The 19,628-nt window shown below is 47.4% G+C and overlaps 1 protein-coding gene across 1 annotated transcript in view; it reads right to left on the bottom strand.

Moving 5' to 3' along the window:
- MYO7B (myosin VIIB) overlaps positions 1 to 19,628 on the bottom strand; it is a 501,657-nt gene that overhangs the window by 362,104 nt on the left and 119,925 nt on the right. The window contains exon 3 of the mRNA XM_063915865.1: positions 9,016 to 9,123. Within this exon, the coding sequence (XP_063771935.1) occupies positions 9,016 to 9,123 (108 nt within the window). The remainder of the gene's footprint in view (positions 1 to 9,015; positions 9,124 to 19,628) is intronic.

Genomic DNA, 19,628 nt, shown 5'->3' with positions numbered 1-19,628 from the left:
CCCAACAGGGTTGCCCCCTCTCATCACTGTTATTCAACTTGGCGTTAGACCCCTTGATCTGCATGTTTTTTAAGGATACTACGTGGCAAGGTATTAGATTAGGTAATATGGAGGTTAAAGTATCGGCCTTCGCAGATGATCTACTCTTGTATTTTAGTAATCCGAAACAGGCACTCCCATCCCTGCAGAATATGTTGGCTGATTTCCAACTGGTATCAGGATTCACTGTTAATTTTACTAAGACGGAGGCTTTAGCGTTGCATAACATAGCTAAATCTGGATGGGGTAATTCTTTCCCTTTTCGCTGGGCCCATGATCGTCTATTGTACCTATACTCTCTTAATTATACTCACTTTGTAACCCAAATGTTGAAGGATTTTGAAAAATGGAAACATCTGCCCTTATCGTATATTGGGAGATGCCATTTGTTTAAGATGGTTTCTTTTCCCAGGTTTCTATACCCAGTCTAGATGCTGCCATTCTTATTGAACAAAAAATATATCGCCACTATCATTACGGCTTTATCCAAATTTATAAAGGCAGGTAAACGCCCTTGGATATCACTTCTGAAATTGCAACATCCAGTATCGCTGGGGGGTATTAATCTTCTCAACATACAGGACTATGCAATAGCTTCTAATCTGAGATACACTCTGGACTGGATAGGTGAAGCCTCTACTTTTGTTAAGTTAGATATTGAACGTGACCTTCTTATCAATAACTCTCTGATATCTATTTTGCATACCTTGCCATCCTCTCTTCCTATAGAGGTTTTAAATAACCCATTGTTATGCAATCCCTGCATGGCTTGGCGTATATCACGTAAGCGATTGGGATTATCCCATACTCGCACTGTATTCTCACCTTTACTACTATTGGGATCAGTACGAGATCCCGGAGTCTATTATGTTTCTGTATTTATTATGGTATGTTTAACATTTTCCTGACCACTTATTTATATTATTTAAATGTTTGATACAGCCTATACTAGAAACTAAATATTAATACTGTATTCCATACAGTATCCAGTGTATAAAAAGACCAATGTTGGTGGGGCGTGGCCTGGCTGTGGAGAGAGACAGAGGTGTCCAGCCCGAGCTCCTGCTTCAGTGTGACTAGTCAGATCCCCATACCCTCCATTTTGACCCCTGGGGGTAGACACCTGCTCCTTGGGTCCCCCTACATCGGGTGAAACAGGTCGCAGAGCCGGCGGGTGCCCCCTGTGCCCGTGCAGGCTGCGGCCTTACTGCCAGGAGGAAGCCGGGGACTCGAGTCAGCCGCAGCCCGGACCGGAAGTGACGTAGCGGGACCGGGAATCAGACGACGAAGGCCCTGCTTCTCCCCCCCTGCAGCCCCTTCAGCTACGCTGGACTTACCAGCTCGGCGCGGCTTCCCTTACCGCTGACGGCGGCGGTCGCTGTGTGAGGTCTGGCGCAACGGGGGAGAAGGTGCCCGGCTGCGCCTCTCGTCCTGTAGGCGGCGGACGCTGCTTCCCCTCTCTGGCGGCGGTATTCTGCTCCCCGCTGCCTCGCTGGGGGCGACTAAGCCGAGCTCCACTGCCACTAATGTTGTAGGAGGCGGCACAGCACCTCTCCTCCAGAGTCCTGAAACCGGAGCCTGGCGGCGCCATTTTGAGTCCTGGCAAACTGCCAGTACAAGGAGCTGCTGCTCTCTGAAGAGGCCTCACAGAGGCTCGGGGGCACACAGTGGAGGACGGGGGACGGCTGCAAGAACCCTCTGTGTGGACACACCAGTAAGGGGTAAGTGAACTGCTGCTCCGGGATCGCAGCGGGGCCCCCTTATCAAATCATAGCAAAAGCCCCCTCCCTGCACACATATTGAGGGTCCAGCTGTCAGCCCCACTTAGGCATTCCGTCCCCCTGCATCTGTACCCTGATTTTGCACCCTGCTCTCCTGCATCAGTGGGGGGGGGGGGTGCCGCGGACTCGAGGGGAGACTTGAGCTGAGTCTGTGCTACTCCGAGGACATAATCCACCTTCCTCTGTGTGCTGTCATGCTGCTGACTCAATACCCACCGATACCTACCTGATCTGTAATATGCCATAATGTAACCAGGCCACGCAGAGGGGATAACGCGGTGCAACACCTGCTGGGATATGTCCTGATATTTCCTTTCAAGAGGCGCTGTTCTGGATTCTGTTCTCTCCACTTAGACAAATGACAAGGCGACGCCGCTCTGGCAACTCATCAAAAGCTAAACCCGCGACTTCACGAGCTGCAGCCTTCCGTACTTTATTTAGCACTCCCGTACCCGACCCCATTGCCTCTACGCTCCCCCCTGAACCCTTGACATCAAACGTCATGGAGGATAACGGGGCCCTGACCTCTTCCCCCAAAAAACGCCAATCTGGAGATGCCAGCAGGGACTCTGCCGACATGGCAGCAGTCCTTCTACAGCTACGCTCTCTTCCGACTCGTCAAGACATCCAACAGGATTTATCCAACATGGAGAAGCGGATTCATGATTCTCTTCAGGCGAGTCTCTCTACCATCCAATCCGATCTCACACAAGTAGCAAATAGAGTGGTTGATCTGGAGGATCACAGGGATGAAACGGACTCTAAGCTCGCTGACTTGCATGACCTTGTATCCCGATACTCACGTACCACCGCTGAAATGAGACGTAGATTAGATGATATAGATAACAGGGGTAGGCGGAACAACCTGAGGGTCAAAGGTCTACCGGAAGATGTTCCTCCTCAGGGCCTGGCTGCGGCGTTATCTACAATATTCAACGGCCTTCTTGGTGCTGACCCCAGCTCTCAAATAATGTTTGACAGAGCACACCGGGCTCTCCGACCAAAAGGAGCGCCCACAGAAAGGCCTAGAGACGTCATTTGCCGCCTGCACTATTTTCAGGTGAAAGAGACTATTTTACAGAAGTCCAGACAGGCCCCGAATATAGACTTTAACGGCCATCCTATTCAGATTTTCCAGGACCTTTCATGGACAACTCTGCAGCAGAGGCGTCTCCTCCACCCCCTTACGGAAGCTCTACGGAAGAAGGATATCCGGTTCCGCTGGGGGTTCCCTTTAAGTATCTAAGTGACCCGAGACGGGATACGTTATGTTCTTGAGGACTATGAAGACGTCCCGTCGTTCTGCTCCGCACTGGGCTTACCGTTCATATCACTACCTAATTGGACGGACCCCTTGCAACTCCCTACTACGTCACTCCCCCGCAGGGAGCCTTGGAGAAAGGTGGGCAACTCCAGACGACGCAATCGAGCTGGCAAGACTGATGATACCTCTGAAGCCTCGTGAATGTATTCATCACTTTCATCTGTGATATCCTTTTATTTCTCTTTTGCATTTCCTTACTGAAAGCTCATATTTTTCTTTTTTTTACTGTTTGTTTACTGTATGGGCTTAACCTGTTATGGGAATGCTTACTGACATTTTAATGGCTGAGGTTACGTTTAAATTCTGCTTAGGGTGTTCCATGTGTACTGAATAGACTGAGTGGCGGGGAGGGAGGTGGCGATTGTTTCTTTTTTTTTCGCTCGCCTCCTTCCTGACCATGACGTATCCCTCAAAAACTACCGTTTAATCTATTAACATAAGATTGTTGCGCCCGTTGTCACCCTTTGAACCCCCTTCTCTGCTGTATATTTTTTAGACCATGGGATACTTCGTTCTTACCCATGGCTTTCAATGCAGAGATTGCTATAATATGTTGTTTTATATGTTTCTGTTTTTTTTTCCCTTACTCTACGTTGAGCTATCCATGTCCTCCTTTCTTTCCTCTTGTGTTTCCCCATTCACCCCTCCCCTCACATGCTACCACCAACATCAGATTATTCTTGGTACTACACTATATTGGAGCAGCAGCTATGGTATATCGTTCAGTGAGTCAGTTTCCACATCCCTTCAGTTATGGCTAGTTTGAAAGTCGTCTCCTACAATGTGAAAGGATTAAATATCCCTGAAAAGAGGTCAGGCCTACTACACACCTTGCATACAGATGGAGCAGAGGTTGTTTTCTTACAAGAAACACATTTCAAGAGGGGGGCCTCTCCGGGTCTCCGCTCTCGCCACTTTTTAAATGGTTACTTTAACGATTACTCCGGAGCGAAGGCTAGAGGTGTCGCTATTCTCTTTGCCAAGCATCTGAGATTGACGGATGTTTCCGAAATGCAAATAGGTGATGGAAGGGGGATTCTGGTTAGAGCTACCATAGCCCATCAGGCATTCACTTTTGTTAATCTCTACCTTCCTAACCTAGGCCAAACCCGGTTCCTCAGGGACTCCCTGGAGCTAGTTGAACAAAACCTGGCGGGTACTTTGGTGGTAGGAGGGGATCTTAACTGGGTCCTTGAGCCCCGCTTGGATTCCTCTTCTGGGTCTCCGAGGACTACTCTTAGAGAATCCAGACGGTTTAGAGCTGTCTTGCATGATTTTCAACTGGTGGACGCTTGGCGTCTACTACACCCATCAGAAAGGGATTTCACCTTTTACTCATCCCCACACAACTCCTACTCCCGAATAGATTACCTCTGCGTGAGCCATGCACATTTAGACCTACTGACTGATGCCACCATCGGCCAAATAGCATTATCCGACCATGCCCCAGTCACCCTTACACTCTCTCTCCGGCATCCACCTTCCAAACACTGGCGCTGGCGGTTCAATGAACAACTTCTTCGGGACCCCGTATCCCGAGCTCAGATTGAGAAGGCAATAGAGGACTACATTTCCTTAAATGCAACTGGCGATGTCTCTCCGGTGACACTGTGGGAGGCGCATAAGTGTGTGATAAGGGGTAAATGCATACAATTGGGCACACACCTGAAAAAACAAAAGGCTGAGTGTAGAAACGCCTTGCTAGAGAAAATTAAAAAATTAGAATTGGCACATAAATCCACATTAGCATCCGACACTTTTTCTGAACTTCAAACGGCGCGACAAGCTCTTAATACTCTGCTCAGCGATGGTACCCGCAGGGCAATTCGTAAATGTCGCCACAAATACCATAGATGGGGAAACAGACCCGGTAAACTCCTGGCACGTGCTCTTAGAGCTCAGAGATCCTTAACGTATATATCGAAACTCACAGACGCTGACGGGCGGTCCCATGCCTCTGATACGGAAATAGCTAGGATTTTTCATACTTACTACTCGGCTTTATATAATCTGACCTCTACACGTACATCGTCTGCACGCATAGCCCATAAACATGACATACAGACATTCCTAGACAAAATTACTTTTCCGACTATCTCGACAGACGTTGCAAAGGCCCTAGACGATCCTTTCACTGAGGAAGAACTGCTGGCCGCCCTAAAGTCTTCCCCTAATGGTAAAAGCCCAGGACCGGATGGTTTCCCGGTTACATATTATAAGGCCTTTCAGGATAGGCTCCGCCCCCTTCTCCTACAAGCCTGCAATGCCATATCATCAGCGACCCCTCTGTCGGGCCAGTCCCTGAGTGCCCATATTACTGTCATTCCGAAGGAATCCAAAGATCCGACACTCCCTTCCAGCTATCGGCCAATATCACTGCTGAATGCAGATATCAAATTATTTGCAAAACTTATGGCTAATCGCCTTAAGCCATTACTACCAGATATAGTGCACCCTGATCAGGTAGGTTTTGTTATGGGCAGAGAGGCAAGGGATAATACTATCAGAGTCATTGATCTGATAGCGCATGCACAGGCATATGATGTCCCTCTTATGCTCCTCTCCACAGACGCAGAAAAGGCCTTTGATCGGGTGGACTGGGATTTTATGGAGGCAGTGCTCAGACGCCTCGGTCTAGGAGATGTTTTCTTACAGAGGATTCTCTCGTTGTATAGAGCTCCATCTGCTCGGGTTAGGGTGAATGGCATTCTCTCCGAACCAATACCGATATCCAATGGCACGCGCCAGGGCTGCCCGCTGTCACCTTTAATCTTTGTCTTATGTATGGAGGCTCTGGCCCGTGCGATCAGATGTAACCCCAATATTGTGGGCCTGCAGGTGGGAAAGACTGACCACTGCTTGGCCCTCTTCGCAGACGACTTATTGGCGGTCCTGACGAACCCCTTAATTTCTCTACCCAGCCTTATGAAGGAATTTACACGATTCGGAAACCTATCAAATTTTAAAATTAATTATTCTAAGTCTACGGCAATGAATATTACACTCCCACCTGCTACGGCCTCTCATTTGGCGCAATCATTTCAATTTACATGGCAGAAATCCCATATTACATACCTAGGGATTCAAATCCCTTCGACGCTTAATGCTGTAGTTGCTATTAACCACACCCCTCTCCTCCGCAAATTGCGTCAGGAGATGGCGTACTGGCTCACGCAGAGGTTCTCATGGCTAGGCCGTATAAATATAGTGAAGATGAACATTCTTCCTAGGCTGTTATATCTCTTTCAAACTATCCCTTTGAAACTCCCCCCTAAATTTTTAGCCGAAGCACATAAGGCGATAAGCCACTTCATCTGGGGAGGGCGGAAACCTAGGTTCAAGCATAGCCATTTATCTAGACTGAAATCTCAGGGCGGACAACAACTGCCTATGATTTCTACATACTATCATGCCACATTACTGCATAGGATTGTCGATTGGTCCCGCCCCAGTCCATATAGGAAACAGTGGGTTGATCTGGAGGCTTCTTCCACTAATCTTAATCTACAGGCAGTACCCTGGTCTCCTAAAATCAGCCGCTCATTCCATCCTACTGTGGGGCCCACTTTAGCTTTATGGCGGACATTTCGTTATAAGATGGGAATCTCGTCTAGACGGACATCCCTCATACATATTTTCGATAACCCGCTATTCCCTCCGGGAGAGTCCAACACGATTGCTTCTAGATGGGAGAGGGCAGGTGTGACGAGGGTGGTTCACCTGCTTGCACATGGCAAACTCAAGGCGTTCTCCGAGATACAGACAACGGGCGATATACCCGCCAAGGATTACTGGTTCTACCTCCAGGTGCGCCATTTCATCACCTCGCAGAAAGGAGCGGCAGACCTTTATAAGGTTCTTACTCCCTTTGAATCCATGTGCAATCAGGAGACGGCCCCGTCACACGTAGTGTCGGGTATTTACAAAATCCTACTGCAGGGCTGCTTCCCTGCTGTCCCTTCTTTCTGTGATGCCTGGGATAAAGACTTACTACATCGGGGAATCAAGATCCATTGGGATACACATTGCAAGGTCATGGCACAATGCTCCACTAGCCTGGAAGTTGTGGAAACACAATACAAATTATTGACGAGATGGTACAGGTGCCCCTCTCTTCTTCATAAATTCTACCCTTCAGTCTCTCCCCTGTGCTGGAGATGTGGTAGGGATACTGGTACGCTGGTCCACATTTGGTGGGACTGCCCGTTGATTGCCCCCTTCTGGAACACAATTATTAAACTATCAGCTGAGATTCTGGGAGGTCCAGTGCCAACGGGTCCGGATTTTTGGCTTCTCTCACACTCAACTGTCCCCCTGTCACACTACAAGAAGTCCCTCCTTAAACACTTAAATAATGCGGCGAGAGCGGTGCTCCCAGTACATTGGCGGTCCGTTAACCCGCCGACAATATGGGAATGGTTCCAACGCATTGATTTCTATATGCATATGGAAGATGTTTACTCTGCCGCTTTAGATAAATACTCCGACTATATAGCCATTTGGCTTCGCTGGATGGAATTCAAGACCACTAAGACTTATGCTGATTATGCTCACCTACGTACCCACTGAGGATGGAACCTGCTGATGCCTCCTCTCTGGTCTATAAATGATTTACATATGCAACCTAATCCACCCCCTCCCCCCCCCCCCTTTTTCCTTCCCTTTCTTCCCCTTGTCCACCCCCCTTTTATTTGTTCATTGTTTCCAACTGTTTACTACTTCAAATATTATATGGTTACCATGTTAATGAGTGATACTGTTACGAAGCGCTCTTTATTTCAGACGCTATGTCTTCAGTTACATGATATACAGCGTAGGATGACATATATATGTATGTTAACCCTTCTTTCTTCTTTCTCCTTGATGACATCCCTGTAACTGCAATCACCACGCTATGAGACTAATATCTACGTTTCATTTTTAGACATATGTACTGCACTATATGGAAACTGTTTCAATTTGTAAAATGAAAAATAAAGAATTAATAAAAAGACCAATGTTTACATTTATTTCCATGGTCATTACTACTATCTTCTATCGCTCCGCCAAACTCCGGCACTTGCTCCAATGTTCTACAGAGTGGGAGATTGTGGCCTTAATTTGGAAACCCCCCTCTAGAAATCCTGCGTTTGCCACTGAAGGAGAATACAGTATATGACATTGACAACTGTCAATTGTCAATCCTTTGATGTAATAGTTCACATATTTCTTAGACTATCTTGACTAGTTTAAGCAAAAAAGAATCCTGGGTTGTGCCTTTGTTATCTAATGGAGCCAAAATAAGGCAGCTATCTGGGCAATTCCCTATACTGCTGATGCCTGGGTATCAGTGAGTTGTGGATTTTTAACATGCTATAATTTGCAGATTCCCTGGCTGATTGCTGATTCCCTGGCTGATTGCTGATTCCCTGGCTGATTGCTGATCATCGATGTCCATCAATCGGCCTCTTTCATCGACAATCATTGTCTCAGCATCGGCAGAACAGGAAATCATGAGGCAGAATCATTAGTTTTCTAATGTTTTCTTCTTCACATATTATAAAATCTGATCAACATCAGATAACAAGCAAAAACGATTTTAATAGATAACAATAAAAGTTAGATTTTAACAAGTTCTAACTGTACCTTCTTGCAACAATGCTTATTATGTATGATTAGTTGCTTATGGCTGCACCCGCTCTAATATGATAAAACATGAAAATAAATAATCTCTATTAAGGAAGGTTTCTGTTTTTAATATTTATTACCAATATACCAATGAAAAGGGCATCTACACTTGTATTTTGAAGATATAAATATACATATATATATATATATATATATATATACACACACACACACACTTGCCAAGCATGCAGGGATGTCTCTTACCTTGCCATCATCATCCTCAAGCAGGGTCTGTCCGCTGCGTGAATCTTTAACCACAGCACCAATGGGCACTCTGCTGTCCGAACTGATATCCAGCCAAACATGTTCTCCCTGTTTTTCAAATGATATGTTAAGTCATAGATATCAATATGTCCATTAAATAAAAAAGCCTTGTACACTCCAGATAGATATGAGAAACAATCCGCTATATATTTTATTTATTTATGAAAGATTAAATAATCAATTATTGCATAGAGTGTACCTATTTCTCTTAATATGTCAAATTCATGTTTTGGTCTCTCTGAAATAGATTTTTCTATCAGACTGTTTTATGGACAGAAGACATGAGTAAGACTGACAGTAAAGGAAGGCAACTTGTGCAACTCCTTTGTAGATGGTAATCGGCACAGTACAAAATAATTTATAGTACATAGTAGATAGATATTGCAATAACTTATTGGCTGTAATGTCAGCAGGGGCGGTTGGCCATAGGACTCAAGAGAAAGAATCCTGGTAGGCCGACGTGTCTGTGGGGCCTGTTTTGCGTGTTGTGATGTGGTCCCACCCCCCCCCCCCCACATGACAGACATCACACTGCACTCAGGGGGTGATTCCGAGTTGTTCGCTCGCTAGCTGCTTTTAGCAGCATTGCACACGCTAAGCCGCCGCCTACTGGGAGTGTATCTTAGCATAGCAGAATTGCGAATGAAAGCTTCGCTAATTTTCTCGTAACGATTACCTCGCAGTTTCTGAGTAGCTCCAGACTTACTCAGCCATTGCGACCAGCTCAGTCCTTTTCGTTCCTGGTTTGACGTCACAAACACACCAAGCATTCGCCCAGCCACTCCCCCGTTTATCCAGCCACTCCCACGTTTTGGACCTCGAACGCCTGCGTTTTTCCGCACACTCCCATAAAACGTCCAGTTTCCGCCCAGAAACACCCACTTCCTGTCAATCACACTACGATCACCACAGCGATGAAAAAGCTTCGTAATGCCGTGAGTAAAATACCTAACTTTTGTGTAAAATAACTAAGCACATGCGCTCTGCGAACATTGCGCATGCGCTGTTAGCGGATAATCGCAGTATAGCGAAAATCGTCAACGAGCGAACAACTCGGAATCACCCCCTCAGTACACTGCATTGTCCCCATTCATTCTGTTATTCCATCTCTGCAGTACAGCGATCCAGTCAGTGCCGTAACTAGACATTTTAGTGCTGTGTGCAAGAAACAGCATCGGCGGCCCCCCCCCCCCCCATACAAAACAGGTCCAATGTGTGCTAAAAATATAGGGTCATGGCTTCATGGGGAAGGGGCATGGCCACAGAGCTCCCTTTTACACATTACAGCAGGCAGAGCTCCCTTTTGCACATTATGACAGGTAGAGCCCCTTTTTCACAGTACGGCAGGTACAGCCCCCTTTTATACAGTAAGGCAGGTAGAGTCCTCTTTTACACAGTACGACAGGTAGAGTCCCCCTTTACACATTAGGCAGGTAGAGTCCCCCTTTTGCACTTTAGGCAGGTAGAGCTCCCTTTTACACATTATGGCAGCAGAGTCCCCTTTTTACACATTACGCCAGCAGAGTCCCCATTTTTACACATTACGGCAACAGAGTCCCCTTTTTTTACACATTACAGCAGCAGAGTCCCCCTTTTTACACATTAAGCAGGCAGAGTCCCCTTTCTACACATTAGGCAGCAGAGTCACCCTTTTTGCACATTATGGCTGGCAGTCCCCTTTTTTTACACATTAGGCAGGCCAGAACGGTAACTGGACATTTGGTGCCATGTGCCAAAAAGAGAACTGGTGCCCTCCCCCCCCCCCCCCTTCCCCGCCACACACAAACACACATTTAAAATAGGGCAGTGCACACCGCAGGCGCTAGCCAAAAATATAGGGATGTGGCTTTATTGGGACGAGGCATATCCACAGAATTGTACCAATACACATTACGCCACACAGTAGAATCCGTCAGTCACATTACCACGCACAGTAGAGTCTCTCAGTCATATTACACTGCACAGTAGCGTCCGTCGGTCACATTACACTGCACAGTAGCGTCCGTCAGTCACTTTACACCGCACAGTAGCACCCATCGGTCAAATTACACAGCACAATAGCGTCCGTCAGTCACATGACACCGCACAGTAGCATCCATCGGTCACTTTACACCGCACAGTAGCATCCATCAGTCACATTACACCGCACAGTAGCGTCTGTCAGTCACATTACACTGCACAGCAGCGCCCGCCAGTCACATTATGTAGCATCCATCGGTCACATTACACAGTACAGCAGCATCCGTTGGTCACATTACACAGTGCAGCAGCGTCCCTCTGTCACCTTATACATGTTACACCATAGAAGAGCCCCTTATACACATTACGCTAGCTAGTTAGAGGAGAGAGTGTGTGGAAAGAGTGTGTGCGTGTGTGTATGTAAAGAGAGAGAGAGAGAGAGTGAGACTGTGTATTGCACTGCTTACTTATGTATTAAGCTGTCGGCTTCTGTTCTGTCTCCTGGAAGTCCCTCTCCACAGTCCACAAACTGCAAGGCAGGCGGTGCGGGCGGGGGGGGATGGGGTGATTAGAGCGCATGGGAAACACTCTCTTACTGCCTGCTGCTGTAATCTACAACAGACAGACATTGGGGGGGGGGTGTCACGAGGAAGTAAGTGGGCGGGGCTGTGGTTGGCCGCTGACTGTGATAGGAGGAGCTGCGGCTGGATATGGGGACTCGGAGCCGGGAGGGGGCGGGCAGCTGCAGTGCTGGTGGTCGCGTCATGGTAGCATAGCGTTGATCACAAAGGCAACATAGTTACACACAACCGTCGCAGGAGAAGAGGCCGGGCGTACCTCACCAGTCACTGCTGCCAGCACTGCAGCTAGCGGCGGTAGTCGAGACCCCGCGGTTTCTGGCAGAGGTCCTGCGCCCACAGTGCTTTTGCGCTGTGTGCCAGGCAACGTTGGCCCATAGGTACTGTAGTAATGGCCCTGCGTCCAGTGATGCTGCCATGGCTACATGGTATGCTATACTTCTTGTGCTGCCCATGTTGGGCCACTTCTAGAATATTTTACAGGGCCACTTTTAGCTCCTAATCCAGACCTGGTCTTAACCACAACTGCAGCAAAAGAAGCAAGAAAAGTTGCAATTGTGTACAATCAGGCCCTGTGATGAGGGATTCCGCACACCTCAACAAACCCCACCCCCTCATCAGACCACACACCCATCAGGGCTACTTCCATAAATTTCCTGGGCTGCTTTTCCATCCCAATCTGTCCCTGAATGTCAGGATGTCTGGAGCCCAGAATACTTCTCTTTATAGGGCAGATGTATTAACCTGGAGACGGCATAAGGAAGTGATAAACCAGTGATAAGTGCAAGGCGATAAACGCACCAGTCAATCAGCTCCTAACTGTTAATTTACATATTGAGCTGATTGGCTGGTGCATTTATCACCTTGCACATATCACTGGTTTATCACTTCCTTATGCCTTTTCCAGGTTAATACATCTGCCCCTATGTTCCATGTGTGTCCATTGGTAGACGTCTGGTAGTAGCTAGGAAATTGGAAAGGGTATTGCTTTCATTTTAAATATTTAGGAGTCAAAGAATGGAATTTCTCCTCCATAAATCACTCTGGGGGTTCCCTTACACTGAGAGAAACTGACGTTTTTAAGTGGTCCTTTAAGAGTGTGAGGCCTCTTTGTTGCAGATTTTCCCTCTCTCCCGTTTGTTTGGTTTTGTTGTGTTTGGAGTGGCGGTGAAGAATGCAATTTGATTGCTGTTGATAAAGTTATAAAGTTTTATTGGGTACACACTCCTCCTGCAGTTTGACACTGCCCTAATGAGAGTGACGACACCAACTACCTGGATGTTTCCAACATGTAAAGTTGAACAACAGCGAATGGCATTGTGGTGTGCATTTATTTTGTCTCGTTGCACCATATAATTTCATTTATTACCATACAAACAAAATGTGATTTAATGTGATAATAAAATGTTAGCAATTTAAACACCACACATTTGTCTGTCAGTATTGTATGTATATATATATATATATATATATATATAGTATCTGTACCTTCCCCACCTGTGGCTCAGGTGTATCTGGCAAAGGACAAGAGGCGGCACTCCAAGGTCTTGAAAAAACTTTTATATGCAAAGCATAGTGCAAAACAGGGCAATAAAGTGCAAAAAATAGAGAGACATGGTGGTCTTACGACGTTTCAAGGCATCAAGCCTTTTCCTCAGGTAAGGATATACCCATGTAGCGTGTGCAGAAGAAAAGAACCAAACCCATAGAATGAATCACTCACCTTTTAAAGCTGTGTAGGAGCGGGTGTTCCCGGCGTCTGTGTCCGGGACTTCCGGGTACGTCACACGGGCGGCGCATAGCTGACGTGTCCGTTGCCAAGCAACGGTTGCGCAAACAGGCGCCGGGGAGACCCGTCAGAGCTGTGAGGGAAATGTAAACAGTGATCGTCAAAGGTGTGCAAGACGTAACTTATGACACCCAAGCAGGGTGAATAAAGAGTGAAAGTGAATAGCATTAAAACCATATAGGAAGATAAAAGTTACTTGTAATCAGCTGAGGAATAAAGAAAAAGCCCTAGATCGTGGTTATAGCAGCATATGGTACTAAGAGCTTAAAATACACAAATTATGACAGGTAGCATAATGAGCTTAATCAGATAGGTGGGCTAACATGCGATAAATAGGCCATTAGATAGGATCCCTACTAGGTTACTACACATCTACGCAAGGAGAAAAGGGAAGTGAAAGGATGGGAAAGGGAAGGGGGAGGGGGGGAAAAACAGGGAAAGGAAGATGGAAAAGGGAAGGAAAGGGAGATCAGGCAATGACGGGAAGGAAGGACAAGGGAAGGGGAGGGGGGGGGAGGAAGGAAGGAAAAAAGGGGGGGGGGGAAGGGGAAAAGGACAAATGGGCCCATTTGTCCTTTTCCCCTTCCCCCCCCCCCTTTTTTCCTTCCTTCCCCCCCCCTCCCCTTCCCTTGTCCTTCCTTCCCGTCATTGCCTGATCTCCCTTTCCTTCCCTTTTCCATCTTCCTTTCCCTGTTTTTCCCCCCCTCCCCCTTCCCTTTCCCATCCTTTCACTTCCCTTTTCTCCTTGCGTAGATGTGTAGTAACCTAGTAGGGATCCTATCTAATGGCCTATTTATCGCATGTTAGCCCACCTATCTGATTAAGCTCATTATGCTACCTGTCATAATTTGTGTATTTTAATCTCTTAGTACCATATGCTGCTATAACCACGATCTAGGGCTTTTTCTTTATTCCTCAGCTGATTACAAGTAACTTTTATCTTCCTATATGGTTTTAATGCTATTCACTTTCACTCTTTATTCACCCTGCTTGGGTGTCATAAGTTACGTCTTGCACACCTTTGACGATCACTGTTTACATTTCCCTCACAGCTCTGACGGGTCTCCCCGGCGCCTGTTTGCGCAACGGTTGCTTGGCAACGGACACGTCAGCTATGCGCCGCCCGTGTGACGTACCCGGAAGTCCCGGACACAGACGCCGGGAACACCCGCTCCTACACAGCTTTAAAAAGGTGAGTGATTCATTCTATGGGTTTGGTTCTTTTCTTCTGCACACTACACGCTACATGGGTATCCTTACCTGAGGAAAAGGCTTGATGCCTTGAAACGTCGTAAGACCACCATGTCTCTCTATTTTTTGCACTTTATTGCCCTGTTTTGCACTATGCTTTGCATATAAAAGTTTTTTCAAGACCTTGGAGTGCCGCCTCTTGTCCTTTGCCAGATACACCTGAGCCACAGGTGGGGAAGGTACAGATACTGCATTATCTTTAGGAAGGCACCCAGGCATTTACATTGCTGCACAGAGTGCCGGATTGTGTATATGTGTATATATATATATATATATATATATATATATACATACATACCTCCCAACTGTCCCGATTTTCGCGGGACAGTCCCGTTTTTTTGGGGACTGTCCCGCTGTACCACCCGCGGGCCGCAGTGTCTCGCGGTGGGGGGGGGGGCAGTTGGGAGTCTCTCGCTGCCCTGCTTAGCAGAGCACCGGTGAATAGACGCTGTGCGCATGCGCACAGCGTCTATTCACTGGAGACAGAGGGAGAGGGGGCATGCCAGCGGCTCACAGAGTGCTGGGCATGCCCCCTCAGTGACGAAAACGGGGGCGTGGCTCGCCCCCTTTTCGGGAGCGCGCGCAGTGAAGCCGCGCGTGTGTCCCTCTTATTGCAAGGGCAAAGTTGGGAGGTATGTATATATATATATATATATATATACATACCTCCCAACATGACCCTCTCCAGGAGGGACAGAATGCTCTGCTCCTGGACTTCCCTCTTAATTTCTGATTGCCATCATCTGTGGTGAAACACCTTTCTTATCTATAAACCTGTTCAACACAGGTGCCGGCAATAATAAATTAAGAGAGAAGTCCAGAAGCAGAGCATTGTGTCCCTCCTGGAGGGGGTCATGTTGGGAGGTATGTATGTATATATATATATATAAAAGATTAAAAATAAGAATTTACTTACCGATAATTCTATTTCTCGGAGTCCGTAGTGGATGCTGGGGTTCCTGAAAGGACCATGGGGAATAGCGGCTCCGCAGGAGACAGGGCACAAAAAGTAAAGCTTTAGGATCAGGTGGTGTGCACTGGCTCCTCCCCCTATGACCCTCCTCCAAGCCTCAGTTAGGATACTGTGCCCGGACGAGCGTACACAATAAGGAAGGATTTTGAATCCCGGGTAAGACTCATACCAGCCACACCAATCACACTGTACAACCTGTGATCTGAACCCAGTTAACAGTATGATAACAGCGGAGCCTCTGAAAAGATGGCTCACAACAATAATAACCCGATTTTTGTAACTATGTACAAGTAATGCAGATAATCCGCACTTGGGATGGGCGCCCAGCATCCACTACGGACTCCGAGAAATAGAATTATCGGTAAGTAAATTCTTATTTTCTCTATCGTCCTAGTGGATGCTGGGGTTCCTGAAAGGACCATGGGGATTATACCAAAGCTCCCAAATGGGCGGGAGAGTGCGGATGACTCTGCAGCACCGAATGAGAGAACTCCAGGTCCTCCTTAGCCAGGGTATCAAATTTGTAGGATTTTACAAACGTGTTTGCCCCTGACTAAATAGCCGCTCGGCAAAGTTGTAAAGCCGAGACCCCTCGGGCAGCCGCCCAAGATGAGCCCACCTTCCTTGTGGAATGGGCATTTACATATTTTGGCTGTGGCAGGCCTGCCACAGAATGTGCAAGCTGAATTGTATTACACATCCAACTAGCAATAGTCTGCTTAGAAGCAAGAGCACCCAGTTTGTTGGGTGCATACAGGATAACAGCAAGTCAGTTTTCCTGACTCCAGCCGTCCTGGAACCTATACTTTCAGGGCCCTGACAACATCCAGCAACTTGGAGTCCTCCAAGTCCCTAGTAGGCGCAAGGCACCACAATAAGCTGGTTCAGGTGAAACACTGACACCACCTTAGGGAGAGAACTGGGGACGAGTCCGCAGCTCTGCCCTGTCCGAATGGACAAACAGATATGGGCTTTTTTGAGAAAAAACCCACCAATTTGACACTCGCCTGGCCCAGGCCAGGGCCAAGAGCATGGTCACTTTTCATGTGAGATGCTTCAAATCCACAGATTTGACTGGTTTTAAACCAATGTGATTTGAGGAATCCCAGAACTACGTTAAGATCCCACAGTGCCACTGGAGGCACAAAAGGGGGTTGTATATGCAATACTCCCTTGACAAACTTCTGGACTTCAGGAACTGAAGCCAATTCTTTCTGGAAGAAAATCGACAGGGCCGAAATTTGAACCTTAATGGGCCCCAATTTGAGGCCCATAGACACTCCTGTTTGCAGGAAATGCAGGAATCGACCAAGTTGAAATTTCTTCGTGGGGCCTTCCTGGCCTCACACCACGCAACATATTTTCGCCACATGTGGTGATAATGTTGTGCGGTCACCTCCTTCCTGGCTTTGACCAGGGTAGGAATGACCTCTTCCGGAATGCCTTTTTCCCTTAGGATCCGGCGTTCCACCGCCATACCGTCAATTAAGCTGCGGTAAGTCTTGGAACAGACATGGTACTTGCTGAAGCAAGTCCCTTCTTAGCGGCAGAGGCCATAAGTCCTCTGTGAGCATCTCTTGAAGTTCCGGGTACCAAGTCCTTCTTGGCCAATCCGGAGCCATGAGTATAGTTCTTACTCCTCTACGTCTTATAATTCTCAGTACCTTAGGTATGAGAAGCAGAGGAGGGAACACATACACCGACTGGTACACCCACGGTGTTACCAGAACGTCCACAGCTATTGCCTGAGGGTCTCTTGACCTGGCGCAATACCTGTCCCGTTTTTTGTTCAGACGGGACGCCATCATGTCCACCTTTGGTATTTCCCAACGGTTCACAATCATGTGGAAAAACTTCCCGATGAAGTTTCCACTCTCCCGGGTGGAGGTCGTGCCTGCTGAGGAAGTCTGCTTCCCAGTTTCCACTCCCGGAATGAAACACTGCTGACAGTGCTATCACATGATTTTCCGCCCAGCGAAAAGTCCTTGCAGTTTTTGCCATTGCCCTCCTGCTTCTTGTGCCGCCCTGTCTGTTTACGTGGGCGACTGCCGTGATGTTTTTCCCACTGGATCAATACCGGCTGACCTTGAAGCAGAGGTCTTGCTAAGCTTAGAGCATTATAAATTTACCCTTAGCTCCAGTATATTTATGTGGAGAAAAGTCTCCAGACTTGATCACACTCCCTGGAAATTTTTTCCTTGTGTGACTGCTCCCCAGCCTCTCGGGCTGGCCTCCGTGGTCACCAGCATCCAATCCTGAATGCCGAATCTGCGGCCCTCTAGAAGATGAGCACTCTGTAACCACCACAGGAGAGACACCCTTGTCCTTGGATATAGGGTTATCCGCTGATGCATCTGAAGATGCGATCCGGACCATTTGTCCAGCAGATCCCACTGAAAAGTTCTTGCGTGAAATCTGCCGAATGGAATTGCTTCGTAGGAAGCCACCATTTTTACCAGGACCCTTGTGCAATGATGCACTGACACTTTTCCTGGTTTTAGGAGGTTCTTGACTAGCTCGGATAACTCCCTGGCTTTCTCTTCCGGGAGAAACACCTTTTTCTGGACTGTGTCCAGAATCATCCCTAGGCACAGCAGACGTGTCGTCAGGATCAGCTGCGATTTTGGAATATTTAGAATCCATCCGTGCTGTTGTAGCAGTATCCGAGATAGTGCTACTCCGACCTCCAACTGTTCCCTGGACTTTGCCCTTATCAGGAGATCGTCCAAGTAAGGGGTAATTAAGACGCCTTTTCTTCGAAGAAGAATCATCATTTCGGCCATTACCTTGGTAAAGACCCGGGGTGCCGTGGACAATCCAAACGGCAGCGTCTGAAACTGACAGTGACAGTTCTATACCACGAACCTGAGGTACCCTTAGTGAGAAGGGCAAATTTGGGACATGGAGGTAAGCATCCCTGATGTCCCGGGACACTATATAGTCCCCTTCTTCCTGGTTCGTTATCACTGCTCTGAGTGACTCCATCTTGATTTGAACCTTTGTAAGTGTTCAAATTTTTTTAGATTTAGAATAGGTCTCACCTAGCCTTCTGGCTTCAGTACCACAATATAGTGTGGAATAATACCCCTTTCCTTGTTGTAGGAGGGGTAATTTGATTATCACCTGCTGGGAATACAGCTTGTGAATTTTTTTTTTTTTTTTCATACTGCCTCCTTGTCGGAGGGATACCTTGGTAAAGCAGACTTCAGGAGCCTGCGAGGGGGAAACGTTTCGACATTCCAATCTGTACCCCTGGGATACTACTTGTAGGATCCAGGGGTCCTGTACGGTCCCAGCGTCATGCTGAGAGCTTGGCAGAAGCGGTGGAAGGCTTCTGTTCCTGGGAATGGGCTGCCTGCTGCAGTCTTCTTCCCTTTCCTCTATCCCTGGGCAAATATGACTCTTATAGGGACGAAAGGACTGAGGCTGAAAAGACGGTGTCTTTTTCTGCAGAGATGTGACTTAGGGTAAAAACGGTGGATTTTCCAGCAGTTGCCGTGGCCACCAGGTCCGATGGACCGACCCCAAATAACTCCTCTTCCTTTATACGGCAATACACCTTTGTGCCGTTTGGAATCTGCATCACCTGACCACTGTCGTGTCCATAAACATCTTCTGGCAGATATGGACATCGCACTTACTCTTGATGCCAGAGTGCAAATATCCCTCTGTGCATCTCGCATATATAGAAATGCATCCTTTAAATGCTCTATAGTCAATAAAATACTGTCCCTGTCAAGGGTATCAATATTTTTAGTCAGGGAATCCGACCAAGCCACCCCAGCTCTGCACATCCAGGCTGAGGCGATCGCTGGTCGCAGTATAACACCAGTATGTGTGTATATACTTTTATATGATATTTTCCAGCCTCCTGTCAGCTGGCTCCTTGAGGACGGCCCTATCTATAGACGGTACCGCCACTTGTTTTGATAAGCGTGTGAGCGCCTTATCCACCCTAAGGGGTGTTTCCCAACGCGCCCTAACTTCTGGCGGGAAAGGGTAT

This window comes from Pseudophryne corroboree, chromosome 4 (genome assembly GCF_028390025.1).
Source record: "Pseudophryne corroboree isolate aPseCor3 chromosome 4, aPseCor3.hap2, whole genome shotgun sequence".
Classification (NCBI taxonomy): Eukaryota; Metazoa; Chordata; class Amphibia; order Anura; family Myobatrachidae; genus Pseudophryne; species Pseudophryne corroboree.
This window is presented reverse-complemented; position numbering and strand designations above follow the sequence as displayed.